This window comes from Oryza glaberrima, chromosome 7, assembly GCF_000147395.1.
Source record: "Oryza glaberrima chromosome 7, OglaRS2, whole genome shotgun sequence".
Classification (NCBI taxonomy): Eukaryota; Viridiplantae; Streptophyta; class Magnoliopsida; order Poales; family Poaceae; genus Oryza; species Oryza glaberrima.
The window spans coordinates 20,770,153-20,791,701 of NC_068332.1; the positions used below are offsets into that span (position 1 = coordinate 20,770,153).

General features: G+C 44.6%; 3 protein-coding genes across 3 annotated transcripts; all 3 read right to left on the bottom strand.

Moving 5' to 3' along the window:
* Positions 1–79: 79 nt before the first annotated feature.
* Positions 80–1,404, bottom strand: LOC127778554 (ethylene-responsive transcription factor ERN1-like). Its single transcript, XM_052305172.1, has one exon. The coding sequence runs from the start codon at positions 1,301–1,303 to the stop codon at positions 356–358; it is 948 nt and encodes a 315-aa protein (XP_052161132.1). The 5' UTR covers positions 1,304–1,404; the 3' UTR covers positions 80–355.
* A 4,040-nt stretch (positions 1,405–5,444) lies between these two features.
* On the bottom strand, positions 5,445–14,463 carry LOC127778546 (uncharacterized). Its single transcript, XM_052305166.1, has 20 exons — positions 13,075–14,463; positions 12,542–12,745; positions 11,842–11,946; positions 11,676–11,741; positions 11,378–11,542; positions 11,219–11,293; positions 10,991–11,142; positions 10,429–10,564; positions 10,276–10,345; positions 10,069–10,196; positions 9,930–9,986; positions 8,951–9,136; positions 8,672–8,764; positions 7,955–8,040; positions 7,811–7,877; positions 7,649–7,715; positions 7,419–7,555; positions 6,368–6,459; positions 6,224–6,290; positions 5,445–5,927 (listed from the first exon to the last, which is right to left on the bottom strand). Exons 1-20 carry the CDS (start codon positions 14,326–14,328, stop codon positions 5,763–5,765), a joined length of 3,372 nt encoding a protein of 1,123 aa, XP_052161126.1. The 5' UTR covers positions 14,329–14,463; the 3' UTR covers positions 5,445–5,762.
* A 3,831-nt stretch (positions 14,464–18,294) lies between these two features.
* On the bottom strand, positions 18,295–21,323 carry LOC127778548 (beta-hexosaminidase 2). The gene is made up of 2 exons (XM_052305168.1): positions 20,208–21,323; positions 18,295–19,865 (listed from the first exon to the last, which is right to left on the bottom strand). The coding sequence occupies exons 1-2, from the start codon at positions 21,097–21,099 to the stop codon at positions 18,922–18,924; spliced, it is 1,836 nt and encodes a 611-aa protein (XP_052161128.1). The 5' UTR covers positions 21,100–21,323; the 3' UTR covers positions 18,295–18,921.
* Positions 21,324–21,549: the final 226 nt, after the last annotated feature.

Below are 21,549 nucleotides of genomic sequence, written 5' to 3' on the forward strand. Positions count from 1 at the left end.
CCAATCTCAAACACTTGAACATATATATGAACTACTCTACATCTGAATTTGGTTTTACATACATAACAAACGACTTGAACTTACTGCATAGAATCTCTAATCTATCCTGAAGTGAAAAACTAAAGCAAATTGCACAGAAAAAATAACCAATTGTCGAACTCGAAACAAGTAGAATCATCTTCCTCTTTGAAACTGCACTGCCTGGCTGCAGCAAAAAACCAATTGAGCTTACATGGACATGCATGGGTACAGCTGATCCAGGAGGCAACAAAAGAGCAAGAACGACGACGGCGAGTCGGCGAAGGAAGCACATACGCCGGCTGCCGCCGGCGGCCGGAGGTGAGACACACACGCGCTAATGGCACAGTGGCGAGAAATCCCAGAACGGGTCGCAGGCGGACGCGTCGAACACCTTGTCGAAGTACTCCTGCAGGCCGTTCATGGCGTACAGGGACGCCGAGATCCGCCGCTCCACCTTTATCCGCTCGAACTCCGCCATCTCGACCGGCGGCGTGCCGGCGCTCGACTCCTCCGGCGACGCCGTTGCTGGCGGTGGCGTGACGGCGTCGACGGCGGCGAAGCTGTCCAGCTCTGGGAACGGGCCGAACGCCGTGTCGAACATCCAAGAATCGAACTCCTCGGCGCCCGCGTGTACGAAGTCCGGCCGGTACACCTCGCTGGCGTCCGTTGGTGCGCCGCCGCCGCCGCCGCCTTGCTTCACGGCGCCGTCGCAGCTGTCCGTGCTGCTGCTGCTGCTGCTCGAGCCACCACAAGCACTACCCGCACCATCGCTATTGCTATTGCTTGTGGTTGTGATCGTCGGAGTGGCCGCCGCCGCCGCCGCCGTGGTGGACCTCTTCTTGGATGCGGCGCCGGGGGAGCCGGCCGTGGCCGCGGCGGCGGACCTGGCCTTCTTGAGCTTCTTGTGGTGGAGGATTCCGCGGATGCGGACGGCGAGCGGGCAGTCCGGCGAGATGCGTGGCGCGAAGTTGGTGCGCGCCTCGGCGCCGCGGAGGAGGCGCGCGGCCTCGTCGTAGGCGCGCGCGGCGGCGTCGGCGGTCTCGAAGGTGCCGAGCCACATGCGGATCTTCTGCGTCGTGTCCTTGATCTCCGCCACCCACCGCCCCGACGGCCGCTGCCGGACGCCGACGAACTTGCTGTGGCTCGTGCTGCCCTTCTTCCTCCCCCGCGGCTTCGTCGGCTTCGCCGCCGGCGACGCCGCCGCCGCCACCTCTTGGCTGTAGTAGTAGCAGTAGTCTTGCAGCTGGAACACTGGAGGTTGCACTTGGAAGTTGAGCTCCATGTGTTTGTGTGTGAGCTTGTGCTTTTTTCTTGGTTTTTTTGATGTTTTGGTTTGAGAGAGTTAGGGTAGGAGACACAGGTGTCTGTGTGCCAACTGCTTGCTCTCTGCTTGATGGCTTGATGGTTGGCATTTGGCAAAGGTGAGAATTTATAGAGGATTTGTGAGAAATATTGTAAGGGCATCATGCCAATGGTAGTGCCCCTGTGGGGTTACTTTCAGAGTATCAGTTTCAGTCTTCCAGGTTTGGTCAAATTATGTTGTAGTTTCTGTTGAAGCAAATGTTCGATTTTATACATTATCTAAAAAATGGGTTTAATCAAATCATGGCCTGTCTACTTATGAATTATTATCAATCATATGATCCTGTCATTTTTGTATGTTACTGTGTGTCCATGGAAAATGAAGTATGTATTTGCACATAGTAACATAAGGCAAATTTTGTTGGGATGTTTTTGTCTTGTCAATTTGTTCTGTTTCATGTATTGTCGGTCAGAAACTATGGCAAAGGTAGTGGCCTCCCTGTCTCTGTAATTGAATCAACAATTTGGGATGCTTGTAGGCTTGTAGTGCATCACCACTAAATTTGACCTTTGTATTTTCTGTGATTCTGATTCTTTAAGATAATATCATGATTCATTTGATCTGTTCAGTGATTGGATGAACTTATCCAATATATCTGAAGATATCTCTACCGAGTTTAGTCAATTATTTGAAAAGATAAAAAGTATATTTATTTTTGCTTTTAGTCAATATGGCCAGTTTTTTTCCCAGTATCTCCTAAACTTTACATGTATGCGAGCAATAAGTTATGGTAATCAATAGGAATTAGAACGAACATGCTCCCAAATTAACCTGGAAGCAAAAGTCAAGGAGTTTGCATTTCTTAATGTTCTTTTACAAGGTCTAAACCGGAAAGCATTAGCTTAACTGAAGCATTTGGGCCACTAGTTAGACTAGTTCTTCCCTAATTGGTGGGTATGTATTTAATCAATTAATCTAACCAAAACCACTAACATGAGACCAAGTCTTCCATTGCATGAAAATGTGCCATTTGGCAGAATTTGAGAGAATGATTACAAACAATGAAAATACAAACTACTAAACATCAACTTTTCATCAACGCCGCTCAACTTGTGTTTTTGTATTGTCAGGTCATTTGACAACTTCCCCATCAGCCAAGTCTTTCTCCTTCACTGGATGAGGCAGTCGTTCTCTGCTAGTTCAATGTTGGATACCTTTCAATTTCCGGAGCATCTTTTCTACAGACATAAGGATTAAGGAAAACTGTGACAGCAGCCGTCCCAGTGTGTTTTTAGTACTATATCTGTACGAACTACGAAAACCAGTACTTCTGTACTTCTAGAGCTTACGGGAACAATAGTTCGAAGAGAACTTTTACGGTGTTTGCATTCCAAGAAAGGTATAGATCCAACGCTACTCAATCACAGGTATCATGTAAAAGGTATTTAAGTATTGGTATAGGTACTTAAGTACTAAGGATAAAAATATAATTTTACTAGTACAGAAAAAGGGTAGAATTATCTCCCAAATTAGAATCGGTACCACGTAGGTACTACCGTATGAGTTAACATTTCTCCGGTACCAGCTTTATAGGTTCTTATTTGCGTATTTTCTCTTTTGCATGGTTTCCTCTAAATTTACGTTGTATCTGAGTTAAGTCATTTAGTTGGCACCAGCGTTACAGGTTCTTAAGTTGCATCATTTTATCTAGAGTTACTCTGTTCTTTGATGTTCTTTTTTACGTGGTTTTCTCTAGATTTACATTGTGTTCTTGTAACCCATACATGTCAATCAGATCTTGCCTCCTGTTCAAACGCTCGACCATGCCAGATCTTCTTCCTCGACCGTATCTCCTCGTGGGTGCACCCGTTCAAACACTAGAAGAACACCATAGGAGTAGATCTCGTTTACTATCCCACAAAAATTCCAGTCCCTTATATAAGAAATTTATGAACTACATAAATAACTAATCAATTGTGTAAATAAACATAGGATAACTTATAGATGCGCTAGCTTGCGCCTAGTCGTCGACCGGGCGATCTCATCTCCTCTTCATCCCTCAACCATGCAGACGCTTTTTCCTCTGTCTCCTTCTGGGGAACCGTTCAAACCCTAAATCAAGAACGAAGCGAAGGGAGAGAAGAAAGGACGAAGGGAGAGAAGAAAGGAGATGCGATCTTTCTGTTTATTTTGATACAGACCGAATTGTTCGTTGCTAAATCAACAGCGTATCTGTGATTTACTTTTTTTTCCTCATGGTATACCGATCTGCACAACGATTTACTGATAGATTGGTGTAAGTATTCAATTTACGTATAATGCCCATGTTTTACTAGTTAATTACTCCACTGCCATCATGTTACAATAATTTTGTTCCATACCTTGCCCCTCTCTTGATCAATGGTACACGTTGTTTCACCTCTAGATACCTCTAAGTATCTCGCAAACACCGTAAAAGGTCTCTAGTTCGAAAGCTAACTTTTGAGTATCTACAAAGGAATAAGGAACCGAGAGGTATCTTATTTTTATGTAAAATTTAGCAACTCTTGATATATATAGTGGTACTTACTTTAGGATCAGCAATTCAGCATGCATTTATGATCAGAGCTACACACTTGGAGTCGGTCACCAACGAACTATTTCTATTTCAACTCTTGAGATGACACACTAGTACAAGGTTATGCTGGTCTTTTCCTTAGATTTATGAGAGGGGGGACTTAATTTTTTTTCCCTATTATTATGTTTCTTACTTTATCCGAAGTAGTATGTATGCACATAGTATAGAGGCTGAAAATGTAAAGCTTTTTTCCATTATCTAAAAAAACTTACTCAATGACTGTAAAATCACTCAAAAGCTAAAGCAACCGTGATGTTAGAAGCTTTCTCTAACCTTGGAAGCGAAGTTATCAAAACAATAATAATGATAATCTTGAAAGCAAAAGCGACACCACTACTACTTAAACAGAACAAGTCTTTTCTTTTGAACCCAAGAACGGAAAGACACTCTAGAGAGGATTAATAAAATTGTGTAAATGTTGGTTGCCGCTAGGCATTTCATTCATCATCAGCTGAGAAAAGGTAAGCGTGATGCAGCGGCATGTTAGTCCTCTCAATTTTAAAAGCCATACCAACCTCAGCTATCAAAAAGGCGAGTTTTGTCAAATTGTCATCACCTGCCGTGCCTACAGTTTTCAATCTTGTGCTTGCTTGTTCAAATGAGCAATAGGCTACACTGCTAGAGCACTCATGGATGTTTTGTTGTTTTCTACTCGGGATGACTCCAAGAGGTTCTTCCCAATGAACTTGTGTTTTCTTTAGCGTAGCAGATGCCATATTTGTCGCTGTCAATGTGCAATTTCTTGTCGAGCCTGATGGACTATATCTCCTCAAGCAAAAGACAAAAGAACGCTTTTTGGGGCAGCAGGAGAGGTCAAGAGTGAGCATCTTCTCAGCTCTTGTTTAAGCTCATTCCAGTCTTCGAGATTTGTCTTGTACTGGGAGCCGCCATGAGCTTGGAAATGATGGAGATGTTCCAGTTATAATTTAGGAGCTAATCCTCTCATGACTAATTCAAATTCAACTTCTGATGTCAAGCCTTGATACAGGAAAAGATTATCTGAAAGATACCTTTTGAGTATTTTGTTTTGGCTGATTCCAACCTGTTGACGCATGCATAAATTGCATATGCAACTTGCACTATTGTTTTCTGATTAGCTGAGGAAAACTCAAAACGAGGACCGTTTTGAAGTTGCGACATACGCAAAGAAAACGTCTCAGAAATACCACAGTTAGCTGGGAAGCATTTCCTGCAGCAAAATACCTCAAGTTAGCTGGAGAGGATTACCTGCAGGATGCAGCATCTTGGGTGATAAACAGTATCGTTAGTGGATGACAAACAGTATCGTTAGGGCAATTCATGCTTGGTTAATGATGAACGCAGCTTTCAAGATTCCTTGCGAATCTTTCGCTCGATCGACCACAGATTCCTAGATACCCAGTCGTATGAAGACAAAGCGAAAAAAATGCCACCCTGTGGTGTAAAATATTTGGCACGGTATTCATCAGCGAAGAAACATGCTCAGCACAAATAGAGAGCAATAATTATTAAAAACTGCAGGGAAGCATCCACAAAAATATGATAACTTCATTACCAAAACTGGCGCAGCATCTGTTCAGCTCAAACTGACAACAATATCACCATTTCACTTACAACCTCTGATGCAGCACATCCCAAAACCATATCTGAGTACAAGATAATATACACACTCTACATCAAAACCATATGAAATGGCAACCTCCAATTCCTTGAAGCCAGCAATGCGCATTCACAAATGAACTCACCCACAAATGATTCAACACAAAGAATTGGTTGACGGTAACAATGATGAAATATATCAAAAAAGGAGCAAGATTTGAACTTGCAGCAACAAAAAAAAACCTATGTCGACAAAATGGACTGCAGCAGAAGCTGCTGCTGTGGTTGCAAGCTGGAAAATGTTGAGGCAAGAAAATCTGGTGGCAATGTCTGCTGGAAACGCCTCAAGAGATTGACCATCCGCTTGGTTGTTTCATCTGTAGCAAGCTCTGTTCCGTTGCATAAAACCTGCAGTAGAAATCCCAAGACAGCATTCATTTATGAATTTTACAGCATCTGAGTCAAAGAAATGAAAAACAAAATGCACATAGTAATAAATAGTAGTTTTGATCCTAGGATCAGCTATGTTGCTGCTATAGCAGTAACAGCCTGAAATTGCCATGCTAATAGTACACAAAAGGTCCAAGACAAATTATCACAGAGAACCAAACTAAACCAGGAACACAGGAATCCGTCTTGATGTCTCTGTTTTCCTTTGGGAAAAGGGCCCCACACCATAATATAGGAAACAAGTCAGAAATTACCTCCGCAAAAATTGAAACAATTTTTGGAAGATATTGGCTATGAGGACCAAGAATATCTGCATCCGATCTGCACACAGACAAGGTCATTATAAACTGCAACAAAAAGTTATGATTGTTGGCATGTCATCCATAGAGAGCAGATACCTTTCAACCATTGAGGAGAGCTGATCGTGTACAACTTTTGCTTCAATCTTGTCATCTTTTATAGGCAAGCAACCAAGCCAGGCAGGAATGACCTAAAGAGCATGAATACATTGGATGAGGATAATACAACATGTATCTTTTTAGCAATATATGGTCTTACGGGAGCTGAAAACAAGGTTCAGACTAAATCTAGGGACAAGCACAACTACTGGTTTTACACTGGTTATTTAATTGGTTCAGTTTCAGCTTGAACTCCATACTCTGCAGCAGGTTTCTCAACTATTCCTTTGGAAAATCACTACTACTTTTTTTACTAAATAACCATAACTCCATTAGGACACACAATACTAGCAGGAACAGAGCAGTTTCATTTTGAAAAACATTCAGACACAATAAAGTGCCAAGTTCTTCAACAGTTTACGCAAAGCATATTTTCAGTAGAACTTTGGATTTGTTTTGCAGTTTTAAGGATGCCAAGTTGTATGAATGCAAAATCAGATCCAAAACCAACTTAGCTATTAGTAATTGATGGCAAGGACCAAGGAATATTGATTGCATATAACTAAAAGCTTGACTGTGTGTTTGCTAGGAAATATTGAAGGGTAGTACATTCTGACGAAAGACATAAATCTTCCTTCTATATCCAAAGGCTTGATTTCACTTGATGAACGTGCCATGAAAGAACAGTTTAGATCTATTAAGGTGTCAGTTCATCTATACAAGCAAACAAGATTTGGACCTTTTTTGAATCTTGAAAAGCATATACAAATTTTAGGACCTACTCCGTAATCATTTAAGTTTGTAAAGTTTGCTCCACAAACAGAAAATATCTGTCAAGAATATTTCAATTCATTTTTCCTACTAAGTTTGCACAGATTTTCTAGCAGGATTTCATCCTCCCTCAATAAAGGAAAGTAGTTTTCCCCCTTTCCATTCACTTGGTAGCCCACATGTTAATATGGTTGGATAGAAAACAGAAGACAGAATATATATAACAAAACAATGACAGTTGTTTTAACTGACTGAATGTGACTATGTGAGATATGCTTACCTGAGCTGCATCGATACCATCACGATGGAATTGGCATATTTTACCAAGCGCTGAAACAGCATTGTCATATGCCATTATATTGTCTGCATGCTTTGCTTCAGGATGTGTGATAACATTGTTCAACTTTGACAGCGCCTCTGATTTTGAAAGCACCAAATTAGTGGGTTGGTTTTGAAAATGCATGGTAAAGTACTACAAACTACAAAGTGATGTAAGCATGACCCGACTACCTCCAACAAGTGGGCGGAACACATGACCGCCAAATTCAGCACATACACCCACACCATAGACAGCAGCCTAAAAAGAATAAGTTGGCAGTTCAACACAACATTAGTGGCCAAATATAACAATAGGACATGGATGAAGGGACAGGAAAACATAAATATTTATACCTGCCGAACATCTGAGTTCTCATCATTGGATGCCTCCAGCAGAAAAGGTAGGTATGTATCATAATACCTAATCAGATAGGAAAATACATAATTCAGTTACAAATACTAGCCCTGCATCCAACCAAATAGCTTTGAGGAACATACTTGAGAGCAGATTCACGACATTGCTCTGCAATATCATCAAATATACAGATAGCTATCCTTCTCTCTTCAGCAGTCTTATCTTTTCCCTGCCAAATTAAAATGACACAAGAAATGAATGAGCAGTAAACAACAAAACAAGAAATAATCAACACAGCTCAATAGAGCTAAGACTAGAAAACATGCAAGTGATAATACTGGTAAACACAAGTGATAATAACCATTAATCTTTTCGTTAACACGTGAGAAGAAAAATGTCCACGCAGTGGGACTGGCTGTCACTGATAATTTGATAGCCATATCCAAGGAAACAATTCTTACATACTATTTTATTTGGCATATCCATTTTGAGTTTTCATGAATAAAACAGTTCAAATCAAGATATGCATGTCATTGTCTTCCTTGGTTGTTCCAAAATAAAATGATGATAAACAGTCAAAATGAATATTGAGAGGCTGTCGGGCATATGGAAAATCTTTCAAAATGAAGCGTTGTGATATAATGTAAACCACTAAAACAATCAGGAACTTTCAGGATAGAAGAAAAGAGTTGGATGAAATATCATGCTAACAGGCACAAATCAAGAAATTAAAGTAGTGGTAACTAATGTAGTGGTAGAACTAAAAAAAAATACTAGAGTGAGATCTAACAAGGAACTTGTATGTGTAAAAATAAATCAAATCCAAACACACAATTAAATGCAGGATTCCACTGACTTACCAACATAGGTGTGATGTATACAGACAGTTCATCAAAGAATGGCAGAAAAGAAGCTTTGAAGGTCTTAATTAAAGTACCAAGGCACTCTCCAACCTGTAAATTATTTTAAAAACTAGTGTTAACAGAATCAACTTTTAGAAGACTAATATTCCATCCAGTAAAAAAGAAGTTATTCATACAGTCCCCTTATGTCCAATATAAATATTCATCTAACAAAAGTTAAGTCCTTTAATGTTACATGACTCCCAGCCGCTGGGAGTCATGTCGAGATACACGAACCTGATCAAACACTTCCTCCTCCTGCTCATTCTCTTCTTTGAGTAGTTCTCCTTCATCAGCATCAAAATCTTCTGCCTTTGATCTCTCTGACCTTTCTCTTTTCCTGGTAGCGCTGGCTATAATAACATTTTTTATCTCATCCGAAACAGCTCTTACTTGGTTTTCATCAAGGAGTCGACCAGAGAGCTGCTCAATTAAAAAGAATAGTGAGCGATAAAAAAACCCAGGCCTTTCAAAATTGAGGAACGGCCAAGTATATTATCGCAGTGTAGAAAGTTGAATAAATAGATTATAAACCATCAGTGAATATCACTCAGCTATACTGCATTGATTTATCAATTCAGCAATCTTTTTGGTGTAATAGTGTCAATGAAAAATGCATTCAATGTGCAAAAGGTGCCAGTGTCAACTTCCAAGCAAAATCATTCTGGCTTTGGTATAAGTCCACTAACATAGCCCAATCAATGATGAAAATTAGTAATCTTTTTGCACAGTAATGACTGCAATAAACTTTCAACACTAATAGCAAATAAGTCCACCATGACCTTTGGAAAGTGATTTGTTGGATCTAACTCTAATGTGGTCTTAGTTTCTTCCATGTCATATATGAAGGTACTGCGATTATCCAACTGTTCCTCGACAGAAGCTAACTCTTGAAACCACTATCTATTGATGGCAATTTTGGACCAAACAATATTCCAACCAAACAAAATTCATGGTGAACAAACTGGTCATACATGGTTCATCCAACTGAAGATATTTCAGCTTCATCCAATAGATAACTAAAAACTCAACAAGAAAAGACACCAGGTATACGTTTCTACAGCTGAATGATCTCTCTAAGATGCATAGGCAGACAACAAACATCACCCAGTTAGCTGTATACACCAGTGCACTGCCTCAATATGCTCCAGAAGCATTACAATTTCATAGAAAAATACCATCCCATTCAAATAAAAATATGAAAAGGAGAACAAACCTGCATGCACTCATTTAATGAATCAAGCATGGATGAACACATCTCAGTTTCTGGTTCCTGTATAGTAATTCAAAAGAAAACAGCTGTTAGCGTTGAATAGAAAAACCATCCACATGTATAGAGAAGATTTTGCATAGACCTTGTGCAGCGCTTCAACAAGAGCTGGAATTATGTAGTCAGATAATTGTTTAACATAAGATTCATCGCGTCCTTGAGCCAGCCCCTTCTCAACAGCCAATTTTGCAGAACGTAGTAGTTCAGGCATAGCTGCATTGTTGTTGGAACTATACTTTTAAAATGCAAATCCATAAGGCAAAAGATAAAATCATACTAAAACATCAAATACCTGCAACAGCAGCTCTCCTCACTTCCTCATGAAAGTAAAATTTAAGGAGTGGAACCAATGTAGGAGCAACCTACGTGGAATTTGACCACCAACATATGACACTGAGTGGCAATTGAGAAATTAGACATTTAACATGCTGGTATGATATCAAACCTGATCAATCCATGGGAAGAACCCCTCCTTGAGTTCATCAGCATAACAGCACAGCATGTTGCAAGCTGTTGCTTTCTCTTCTAGTACACTAGTTCGGATACCTATTCTTTTGTCGCCAAGCGTAATTGTTTCAATGCTGTATTGAGTGAAAAAGATTAGGGGCAATATTGCAGAACCAACAAGAAGCTAAAAACAACCACCACAGCTCACATAAAAAAGGATGATATATTTCTGAACAAATCAAATTGCAAAAGAAAAAAGATAATCAATAGGGAAACATATTACAAGCATAAGGTAGCTATTGCAAGTTGCAGTCCCACTAACCCAAAAAAAAAAGGTTGATAACGGAAATATAAACAGGCACGAGTTTCACGAAAAAAAGGAACCTTCTATGAACGAAGTGTATGTAATTACATTCAGTATGGTATAGAAACAAATGGTACTTCTTAAGAAAGAATGAACCATAGATAAATTTAAATAGAATGCCTCTGACACAGCATCAATATTAAGGGCATATTTAATTCAGTGGATAAAACATAGCAATTGAAGAAGATGCACAAACCTATCATCATCTGATTCTATATCATCATCAGATTCAGCTGAAGTAATTGTGACATCAGGCTTCAGTTGAGCAGACTGAAGCAGTGGTGGCATAACAACATTCATGTACGGAAGAAAATCCTGCCCGAGACATTTGCATAACCTGGCCCAAGCCTGTCACATAAAGGAGAAAATGTTACAAAGGATCTGAATTTTATTATGATTAATTCATAATAGGTTTTATGTGTACCTGAAGCATGTAGCTTGTTATTGGATCATCATTTTCCATTGTAGTTCCTTGCAAACTCATAAGTACTTCCATGACCTATCAATCAATGTGTAGATTAGAAAAGTGCATGCATAGAACATAGCATACAGAACAAAATTACAGTGGAGAAGACACGATTACCTGCTTTGCGTCATCCCTGAACTTATCCTTGCCTACAGCCATTCCGACCAGACTTATACACTCCATAGACTTGGCACGAAGCATCCTATTGGACTTATCAGTTGCATTCATTAAAATAGCTTTCAGGTATGGCATCACTGCATCATAGTATTTTTTGAAGTGCTCCTGCAAGACAAGTACACCAAAATTTAACACAATATTATAAACTCTCATTAACCATCAAGATAAGTATAAAAGGTAATGTTGCGTCCCCCTCCCCCTATAAGAAATTAAGCTAACTTATACATGGACAAATTACCTGCGATGAATCAGCTACTGATGCTAAAGCTGTCAATGCTCCCTCTTGCACCATTTGCTTGCCATTCTAAAGCATAAGTACAATAAATTAGCACATGTTCTACTAGTTCAAAAAAATAACACTAAAAGACAATAAAATATATTTAACTGGTGAGGGAGGTGGATACCTGAAGAAGAACAAGTAATTTGGTAACAATTCCATCCAGGTAAGGTGTCAGAATTTCAGGCGTGCAATTCTCACTGAAATTCAAGATAGCTGATGCAGCATGTGCCTGTGAATGATAGTAACACAACCAGACATATTATTTCCTAATAAGCATAATAAAAGTAGGTTAAGTTTGTATGTATAATAGGCACCCCAAAACTGCCAAAACCTTGAAAACTGTATATCAAAAAGTAACACTTGAAAATTGTATATGGAACAAAAGTTCATTAAAAAACCTGAATTAATGTGTTTATAAATCATACTTCATGCCATTGACGTGTTACATATTTTTTGAATATAATGCCAAATTATCTTATTTAACAAGGATAGAAACAAAATCTGAAAGATAGGGACAGTTCGTGTTGATGTTCATCTAACCCCACGAAAGTAAACTTAGCCCAACTAGAACATGGATAAATAAAATAATTTAACTAATTGAAGAACACTCCTAGATGTCTAAGTAGATCAATGGAGCATTATCTTTTATGTAAAGCCCACTATCTACTTTGAAGCATTTTCTTCATAAAGTCTAACAGGTAAGTGAGTCAATAAGCGTTGTCCTTATGAACATTGTAGGCCACAAAAGATGTTATAAATAAAGCAAAGAACATGTGTAAAAGGGTGTGCTAGATCAAGTCTAGCACTAATATTTGAACACTCACTTGCACCCGTGGATTCTGAAAATCATCCATGGCGTTTGCCAATGCAGGCAGCACCTGCTGGTGATAATTAACTTGCAAGTCTGGACCCAAATCAGTAGATAGCTGACCAATTGCATTGATTGCAGCCCAACGCACACGTGCATGAGGATGTTGAAATCCATTCAAAATCATCGAAACAACCTGCTCCAGATTTTTAAGCATCACCTGCAAAGAACAAACAGTTGAGTAAATAGCTATTTTGGCTGCTTCTTGCAAATGAATGAAACAATGGGTAGCATTTTTGTGTCTTAATACTCGCCAAAAGCTCTTGTGCACCTAAAATTCAGTGTTTATAATCACTTGAACATGAGAAATCAATGAAGGCAATTGATTCATTATCACATCACACCGATTCGAATTACCTAATTAAACGAGCTATTGTATATTTTATTTTACCCAGTGCAGCAAAATAAAATACCTTCAGCTTTTCAACTGGTTTTTGTAGTGATTCTATTGCATAGTAGTCACAATAAGCATGAACTTATTTAGCTAACCTTCGCACATCCTTCTGCAATCTGTGCAAGTGTGATTAGTGCAGCATGGTGCTTCTGCCACTCAGGAGCGGAAAGGTACTGCGGGAGCAGCTCAGATGCAATTGGCACAATTGCATTCCCACCAATAGCAATGGCTAGACGGTCAAGGCACTCCTGTGCTACTCCATAGTTATTTCCTTCACCCGCACCTTCATCCTCTGTCTCTGCAGTGTGCCAAGCAGGATCATCCTCGACATCAAGCAACATCTGCATGAGCACTGCAAATAACCTGCCAACAAACTGCGGGAGGCGACGCATCATTCCTGGTGCACGCTCCCTGGCCTCAGCGAGAGTAATCACAAACTCTACAGCGAGGTGCCTAGTCCCATCCTCCAGCTGTGCAGCCTCAGCTATCTGCAGCATTGCACCTACAACATCTGCAATCTGCCGCCGCAGGAACCTTGGCTCTGCACCAGCCAGTTCCACAAGCAGCTCCAGCGCCTCCTGTGCAGAGGCCTCCTGACCAGAGTTTAGGCAATCCGTGAGCGCCCTCATCATTGCAGGAAGCAAATCCTGCATCTTATCACGGTCAGCGTTGGTGGGCAAGCACTGGACGAGGTTAACCGCAGCGCTCAACGCGGCGATGCGCACATCAGGAGATGTCAGGTGCGCCAGGGCGGAGGCGAGCAGGTTGTGGATTGTCATCAGATGGTCTAGAAGCGATTCAGCGATGTAATCCGCCAGGCGCGCGAAGATGAGAAGCGCGGACTCCTGCAGATTGGGAGCCTCGGGTCCCGACGCCGCGCGGAACAGGAAGGGGAGCAGCTCGGCCCACGCGTTCTCCGGCAGGAGGAGCGCGGCGAGCTCGGATATGGCGTCGCATACCTTCTTCGCGATGGGCTTGGGCGGGTCGGACTGGAGCGCCGAGAGGAGGTGCTGCTTGAGCGCGGCCTGCCCCGCGGGGGAGAGGTGGGGCCACACCGGCGCCGCGGCGGCGCTGGACGCGTCGGAGGAGGGCGTCGGGGAGAGGAGCTTGCGGAGGAGGACGGCGGCCATGGCGCGGAGGTCGGCGGGCGTGGCGGGCGACGACAGCGACGAGGCGAGGCGGAGCGCGAGCGGCTCCGGGTGGGACCCCCGGAGGCGGTGGAACGCCGCCTCGGCGGCGGCGCGGTCGGCGTTCGACGAGGACATCAGCGTCGAGAGCAGCGCGTCGAACGCCGCCGGGTCCCCTCCCAGGAGCGCCGCGGCGGCCGCCTGGTCATCCCCGGACGCCATCGGATGGATCGGATTGGATACGCGCCCCCTTCTCTGGCGGCGGCGGGGGAGGCGGCTAGGGTTTTCGTGACGCGCGTGGCGGCGGCGGCGGCGTGTGTGGGGGGAGGGGGAGGGAGAGGGGTGGAAACACAACACACAGGCGCGGAGAGAGAGGGAGACCCGGGGGCGGTTGGGTTTAATAATCCCCCGTATTTGGGTAGGGTTTGGAGGGGGAGAATGAGATGCGGCTCGCGCGAGGGCGAGCGATGGGTTTGGTTCGGTTGGCCTGGTTGGGGATTGGGTCCGGGACGGTTGGGCTCGCTCGCTCGCACGCGCCGGTTTCGCGGGATTCCTTGTCGCATCGGCCACTTTTGGTTATTCTCCCGTGGATTTCCGCGTCGATTCGTCTCCTGCCCCTTCGCGGCGTTCCCTTCGTGGGAAATTTAACTATTTGCCATTCTGACATGGCAAATAACGATTTGTCACACCCTATCAATGACATGTGGGCCCTTATGTATCTATAATATGTGGGTCTAGTGGCAAATCATTAAGCACCATTCGTAAGAGTGGCAAATAGTTAAAAGCCCCCCGCGTCGTCGATGCTTAAGCGTGGCTAAATGCTAATATAGAGGAGAGAAAAGAGGGGAGAGAGAAGAAACGGACTGTAAAATTACAGTCGGTTTGGACACAATAATCAAGAAACTACTCCCTCCATTTCACAATGGAAGTCATTCTAGCATTTTCCACATTCATATTAATGTTAATGAATCTAGTAAGTATTTGAGAGAGATAAAGTGGGCCATATATTAATTGTAAAGAGCTAACTATTATATGGGTAGGCTGAGAAGGCTACAAAGAACCTTATAGCCAACAGGTCGCCTGTATTATTAACCTTTGCTCTGATAGAGGTGACTATCATATCTAATTTCATGTATAATATACATAATTAAATTAAGATGTAACATATATAATATGTTGCCTCTACCACACAATCTCCAATATCCCTAACACTCTCGTATATTTCTTGAAGTTTGTGTATGGGTTACCCCTTACATAAGAGGTGACTATTTCTCTTTTATCTTTCTTCTCTCTTCCATCTCATCATTTAGTTTTATGTGTTATCTTAGGGTTTGTGATTAGATGCCCATATACCATAATACTTGCCCTCAGAGGGTTTTGGGGTTTTACAGGTTGGATGAGGCGAGGCAGCGTGAGCTGGTGTGCGTGCGGCCGCGTGATGGATGTGTGGGATGGAAGGAGAGGACGCCGGTGGTGGTGGTGGACCTGGTGGCGGGGGTATGATTGGGCATTGATGGGTACAGGCAGGCGGCCGGGCGACATCTCGCCCACGTCATGATTAAGCTGCAGGGTGGCGGACAGGGAGCAGCGTGGAGGGGAGTCCTATGTGCGGGGATCATTCATCTGCTCCCCATCTTATCCTTGCCTGCAGTAGTAGTAACTGCACTCCTAGTACTAGTAGTACAAGTGTAACAAATACATGTATATTTATTTCGATTAAGTATAAATTGTACTCTCTCCGTCCTATAATTAGCAACCTCGGATTGGATAAGACACTTTATAATACAACGAATCTGGATAGAAAGCATGTCCGAATTCATTGTACTATGAAGTGTCTTATCCGGTACTAGATTGTTATATTATGGAACAGAGGAAGTAATATATAAACCGTATGTCATCGACACATCATGTTATTTGTGTAGCATTAGAAACATGTAAACTCTGGCGCTAGCAATTCCATCTCGCATTGTTAAGATATTTAAGGCTTAGTTTAGTTTAGAAACTTTGGTGAGCAACTTCCTCATTCTCTTTTCAAACGGTTAAACGGCACGTTTCATAAAAAATTTGTATATATAAGTTTTTTTTAAAAAAAATAGAATAAACTCATTCTTCAAGTTTGTAATAGCTAATTAATCAATGATCTTCCACGTTTTCGGCACTATGGAAAATCTTACCCGAGTTGCTAAAACGAACTGACCCTAAGTATGACAGCCTAGTTATTTTCCTTCCTAGGGTTTATAAACCTCTTAGGCTGTGTTCGATACTAGTGGTTGGGAACTGGTGTGCAGTGCACGTAAAACGGAGCAACTCATTAGCGCATAATTAATTAAGTATTAGCTATTTGTTTAAAAAATGGATTAATATTTTTTAAAAGCAACTTTCGTGTATAAATTTTCTGCAAAAAGCGTACCGTTTAACAGTTTGGTAAGCGTACGCGCGGAAAATGGGGGGAGTAGGTTGGGAACATGGAGGAACGAACGCAGCCTTATAACCATTAGAGCGGGTACAATAATCGGCGACAAGTGCTCCACGTCAGATTTTGCGATGAGCTGGAGGAGAGAGGGAAGTGGAGAGAGAATGGGCGGGCGACTAATTAGTCGCCGGGCTCTACGCGCGACCCGAGAGTGTGGGCCCACCCATGCTCAAACGCCCATCGTTCCTCCCGCATCCATGGCAGCAAGCCTCATCGTCACGACTTCGTTCACCATAGCCATCGTTGGAGTATGTTGTCCTTGTCCAATGCGACGGCCACCAGGAGCCGTCGTCGTCTTGGAGCAGGAGCCGCCCGGCCACCGCTGTCTTCGTCGTCCGTCACATGGCCCCGCCGCCGCTGTCTCTGACGCACGTCGTGCGGCCGCCGCCGTCTTCCACCTCCGCCGCGCGGCCCCGCCGCCGCTATCTCCGAGGCCCGTTGAGCGGCCGCCGCCGTCTTCCGCCTCCGCCGCGCCGCCGCTGTCTCCGACGCCCGTCGCGCTCCGCCGCTGTCTTTCATAGAATCGAAAAAGAACGAGGAGAAGAAGATAGGATAGGAGGGAGAAAGAGAGTGTGAGGTAGGAGAAGATGGTGGGTCCCACGAAAAAAATAAAAAAAATCGTGTTTTAGTATTTCTACTGTAGACATTAGCTATAGTGCTTACTGTAGATGATATAGCTATTTTTTGGAGTCAACAGTGGGCTATATTATTGACATTGCTCTTATATGCTGTTTTGAAGTTGTTCTAGTCTTTGGCTCACTTCAATCATTGTTGTTGAAGTGTTAAACATCAGTACATCACTGCTAAGACACCTCAGTACGATTGTTGCAAGCTTGTGGCTATTGACTCGACTCTTGAGCTGTAACTCTGGTCCGTTTGTTTTTCTTTTGGTTGTGAAATTCCTGGATTTCTTTTCGAAGAAGTTGTTTTGAGATAAAGACTGAAATGCTTGAAATTTCATTTCTAATATTACTAATACTAGTGGGGCTATTGACCTTTTTTCCCGAAATTTTTCATTTCTAAAGTTTTGGGCTGAATCGTAGGATTTGGATGTTTTATTCTCACTTGTCTGTCCTTTTGGAACGCATGGATGTAAGCTTTCCAATGCACCAATCCAAAATAGGAGGCAGCAACACATAGGTCGCCCAAACCCAAAAACTGGCATCATTTTTTGGGACTAAATAGGCCATGCTAGCCAATATATGAAACCTTTAAGAATTCTCTGTTGTCTGTTCCATCTAGAAGTTGGTGGTCAGACATCACAACTTATAAATAACTGTTGATAATCATGTTGTCAAGAATCAAGACTAAACGCTGATAATTTTGACGAGGCAGGCTACAATTACATGATGTTCTGGTGGCCGTGGAGCGCAGGATCCAAACACAACAATCCGTCACTAGATATCGAAACTCTAGGTACTGTTAGCGATAGCTTTTTCCCTTAATTATTAACGAGGATTGTTTATTTGATTAACATGATAAATTAATATTTTGAGAAATAAGATTTGCAAATACCTTAGAATGGGTGGTTTCATCAATGTAATAGAAGAAAGTTTTTTGAGAAATTGTATTTTTTTAAGAAGTGTGGAGCAAATAACGCGTGCAAAAAATCTAGGGGAACATCTGAAAAGAACCTAGCCTAGTCACTGTCAAATAAGATAGTCTGATTGGCAATGCAGCGATGAGCAAGAAGCAAGTGGGCAAATATGGCCAGTTCTGCCGCAGAGGCTAGCATTCCTATTGTCCGTATTGTGTCCTGGGTGTGTCGTTTGCAGTTACACTCCAATATGAAAAGCATCTCATTCTGATCATCTCATTCATGTTACCCCAAGAAAGCTCCATTTTTCCGCACGAGATATCACTGACAAATCAACAGATAGCAGTCAAGTGATAGTTTTTTCCACAAGCAAAAGCGAGCACTTGACACAGAGCCACAGATATAGAACAGGTCCTTCTAAGCACAAAGAGTTCTTCAGGCTACTAGCTCGCATCAACACTCTCCTCTATAATACTACTTTAATCAAATCGAACAGTACAACCAATGCGTTGGAAATTCGGAACCGGCCCCATGATAAGATAAAAGCCGGCTTTCAAGGTACACAATAACATAACATGCCGTCCACTTCACATTAATCAAAATAAAAAAAACAAATAAATTGGTAGCAGCAGCAGCAGTAGCAGAAGTATTCTCCCCTCTCGCACAATGACAAATAAATAAAACCAACCAAAAAAAAAAATCCAGAACTCACACTTTAGTTTCTCCAACTCCAACACATCGTTATGATATGGTAGCAGTTGCTGTGATAGTTGAGCGCACGTATACGGGTCGGTTGCCGGGTGGTTCACCGGACCAAGTTACACATTCCCGGGCGGTTCCTGCACCAGAGCGGCTGGATGGGCTCCGCGCGGACCCCTCGCCCCACCGTCCGGTGCCGCCAGTCGGTGAGCCGGTCGGTCGCCTCGGCGTAGCGCTTCCGGCCGGTGGCGTCGCGGTTGCCCGACCACAGCGCCTCCGCCATCGCCGACGCCCTCGGCCACACCCTGCCGTCGAGCACCGCCGCGTCCACCTGCTCCGTCCACATCGCCACCTCCCCGCCGACCACCAGCCTGGCCTCCTCGGCGGTGAGCCCGCCCGCGACGTCGTAGTCGTACACCCGCTGCCACGTCTTGTACGGCCCGCACCACGACCCGCCGCTGGTGCCGTAGTCGCTCCTCGGGTCGTCGTAGGCGGAGTCGTTGCCGGCGAAGTCGCCGTGGCCGCAGTCGAGGTAGTAGAACGACGCCGACGAGACGATGGCCCGGTACCCGGCGCGCACGATCAGCCTCGTGTTGTTGCCGCCGTTGTTCCACGTCTGCAGGATCGTCGTCTCCGGCGGGATCGCCGACGCGGTCACGTTCACCGCCTGGTCCAGCAGCACGTCCTCCCAGTACACCGCCGTCCGGTTCCGGGACACGATCAGCGGGTGCGCCGCGCCGACGAACTTCTCGAGGAGGCGGCTGAGCGTGCCGCCGCGGGCGAGGTAGCGCTGGATGGACGGGTCGGCGTTCCAGCACCCCGGCGTGACCTCGTCGCCGCCGGCGTGGTAGAAGCCGTCCGGGAAGAGGGAGGTGACGTCGTTGATGACGTTGGACATCACCTGGTACGTCTTGGGCTCCAGCGGGTTGAGCTGGCCGGCGCCCGGCTCGGCGGCAAGTCGGCTGGGCCAGTCAGACGCGTCGGGCAGCCAGAACTCGCCGGCGCAGGACACCAGCTCGGGGTAAGCTCCGGCCCACGACGCCGTGTGGCCTGAAGCGATTAGTGAGAAATTAATTGGGCCTCGTAATTAAATTGGGATTAACTGGGCCGTATTAGCACTGGGCCTAGAACTTAATTAGAAGGTTTATTCCTACTTCCGAGCCAAATTTTTTTTCAAACTTCTTTAAGTTGCCTAATAAATTTATAGAAATATTTTCAACACAAAACAAACAAACTATCAAAATATGTTCAATGTTAGTTATATATAATGAAACTAATTTAGTGTTACAAGTATTGCTATTTTTCTATAGGACGAGTTTGATCAAACTTTCGAAACATTTGATTTTAGAAAAATTAAAGCGACTTGAAATATGAAAGGGATGGAGTACTTACCGGGTGTGTCTATCTCTGGCACGACGCGGACGCCGCGGTTCATGGCGAAGTCGACAATGAGCTTAACGTCGTCGACGGTGTAGCGCATGCCGTCGCCGTAGGAGCCCTTCTCGGCGAGCGCCGGCTCGGAGGGGAGCTCGAGGGGGAACGACTGGGAGTCCGTGATGTGCCAGTGGAACACGTTCATCTTGTTCGCCGCCATGGCGTCGATCGTCCGGAGGATGTCGGCGACGGGGAAGTACGTCCTCCCGGTGTCCAGCATCAGCCCGCGGTGCGGGTACAGCGGCCGGTCCTCGACGCGCACGCCGGCGGCCACCAGCACCGCCCGCTCCCGCCCGCACCACCACGCCAGCTGCGAGAACGTCTCGAGGCCGCGCATGGCGCCCCACGCCGTGGCCGCGGTCACCGTGGCCGCCGCGCCGGCGGGGAGGATCTCCAGCGCGTACGACTCGTCCACGCCGTGCTGCAGCGGCGCGTGCAGGTCGGACACGGCGAGCGTAAGGTACCCCAGCTCGGCTCCCCTTCCCGCCGCGCCGGCGCCGGCGCCGCCCGCGGTGACGTTCACCGCCGGCGTCACGAGGGGCCGGTACCGCTCGGCGAGGAGCAGCGCGGCGTAGCGCCGCGCCGCCGAGAGGAGGTGCGCGTTCCCGGACGGGGCGACGACGTGGAACGAGCTCGAGACACGCACGGCCATGTGGGGCTCCGCCCACGACATGGACGTCGGCTTGGGCCAGACATTGACGGGGAGCGGCGCGTCGCATCGCGCCGGCAGCGGCGAGCTCAGCAAGAACGACAGCAGCAGCAGCAACGCAACAAAACCACCGTTCTTGGTTGCCATGGCTGCCTTAGCTTGAGCCGCTAATCGGAGCTGCACCCCCTGATTGGTGGACATGTACTAAATATGGTTTTGTATAAATACAAGTGTATTTTTACATTGTTTCGTGTATTGCCATGTAGTGAAAGGTACTGGGTATCGTATATTGGACGGCCTGCTGCTTACTACAAAGATCCAAATGGCGCTCTTTCATGGATAACTGTCTCTAGCATTCGTCTGTATCCTCAACCTCTTTCTGTCCAACAGTCTGCTTCTTAAATCTTGGGATTTGGATTGCGTTTCATACGATGCTGGCCTTGTAATTTATGATGCCGTTTAGCTTTGCTTGATGGAGCTTTATGGTGTAGTATCTTATAAATGAATCCAGGAGATTTTTGAGTTTGTTTGACGTGTTCGTATAATCATTCGCTTGAGAGGATGCCAGATTGCCGGCCGGTGCTGCGGTAGAACAGGTAGTGGAGAGCCCACCAGCTGCCGGGGTTATATTATTTGTTCGATAATTTGTAC

Excerpts from the sequence above, each read along its gene's own strand:
- LOC127778546 (XM_052305166.1), bottom strand. The coding sequence starts at position 14,328 with ATGGCGTCCGGGGATGACCAGGCGGCCGCCGCGGCGCTCCTGGGAGGG. Across the intron at positions 10,565-10,990 it reads ATAGAATCAGATGATGATAG|CATTGAAACAATTACGCTTG; the intron begins GTTTGTGCATCT and ends CACTCAATACAG. Across the intron at positions 5,928-6,223 it reads TTGTTTCAATTTTTGCGGAG|GTTTTATGCAACGGAACAGA; the intron begins GTAATTTCTGAC and ends TTTCTACTGCAG.
- LOC127778548 (XM_052305168.1), bottom strand. The coding sequence starts at position 21,099 with ATGTCCACCAATCAGGGGGTGCAGCTCCGATTAGCGGCTCAAGCTAAG. Across the intron at positions 19,866-20,207 it reads GCCAGAGATAGACACACCCG|GCCACACGGCGTCGTGGGCC; the intron begins GTAAGTACTCCA and ends TAATCGCTTCAG.
- LOC127778554 (XM_052305172.1), bottom strand. The coding sequence starts at position 1,303 with ATGGAGCTCAACTTCCAAGTGCAACCTCCAGTGTTCCAGCTGCAAGAC.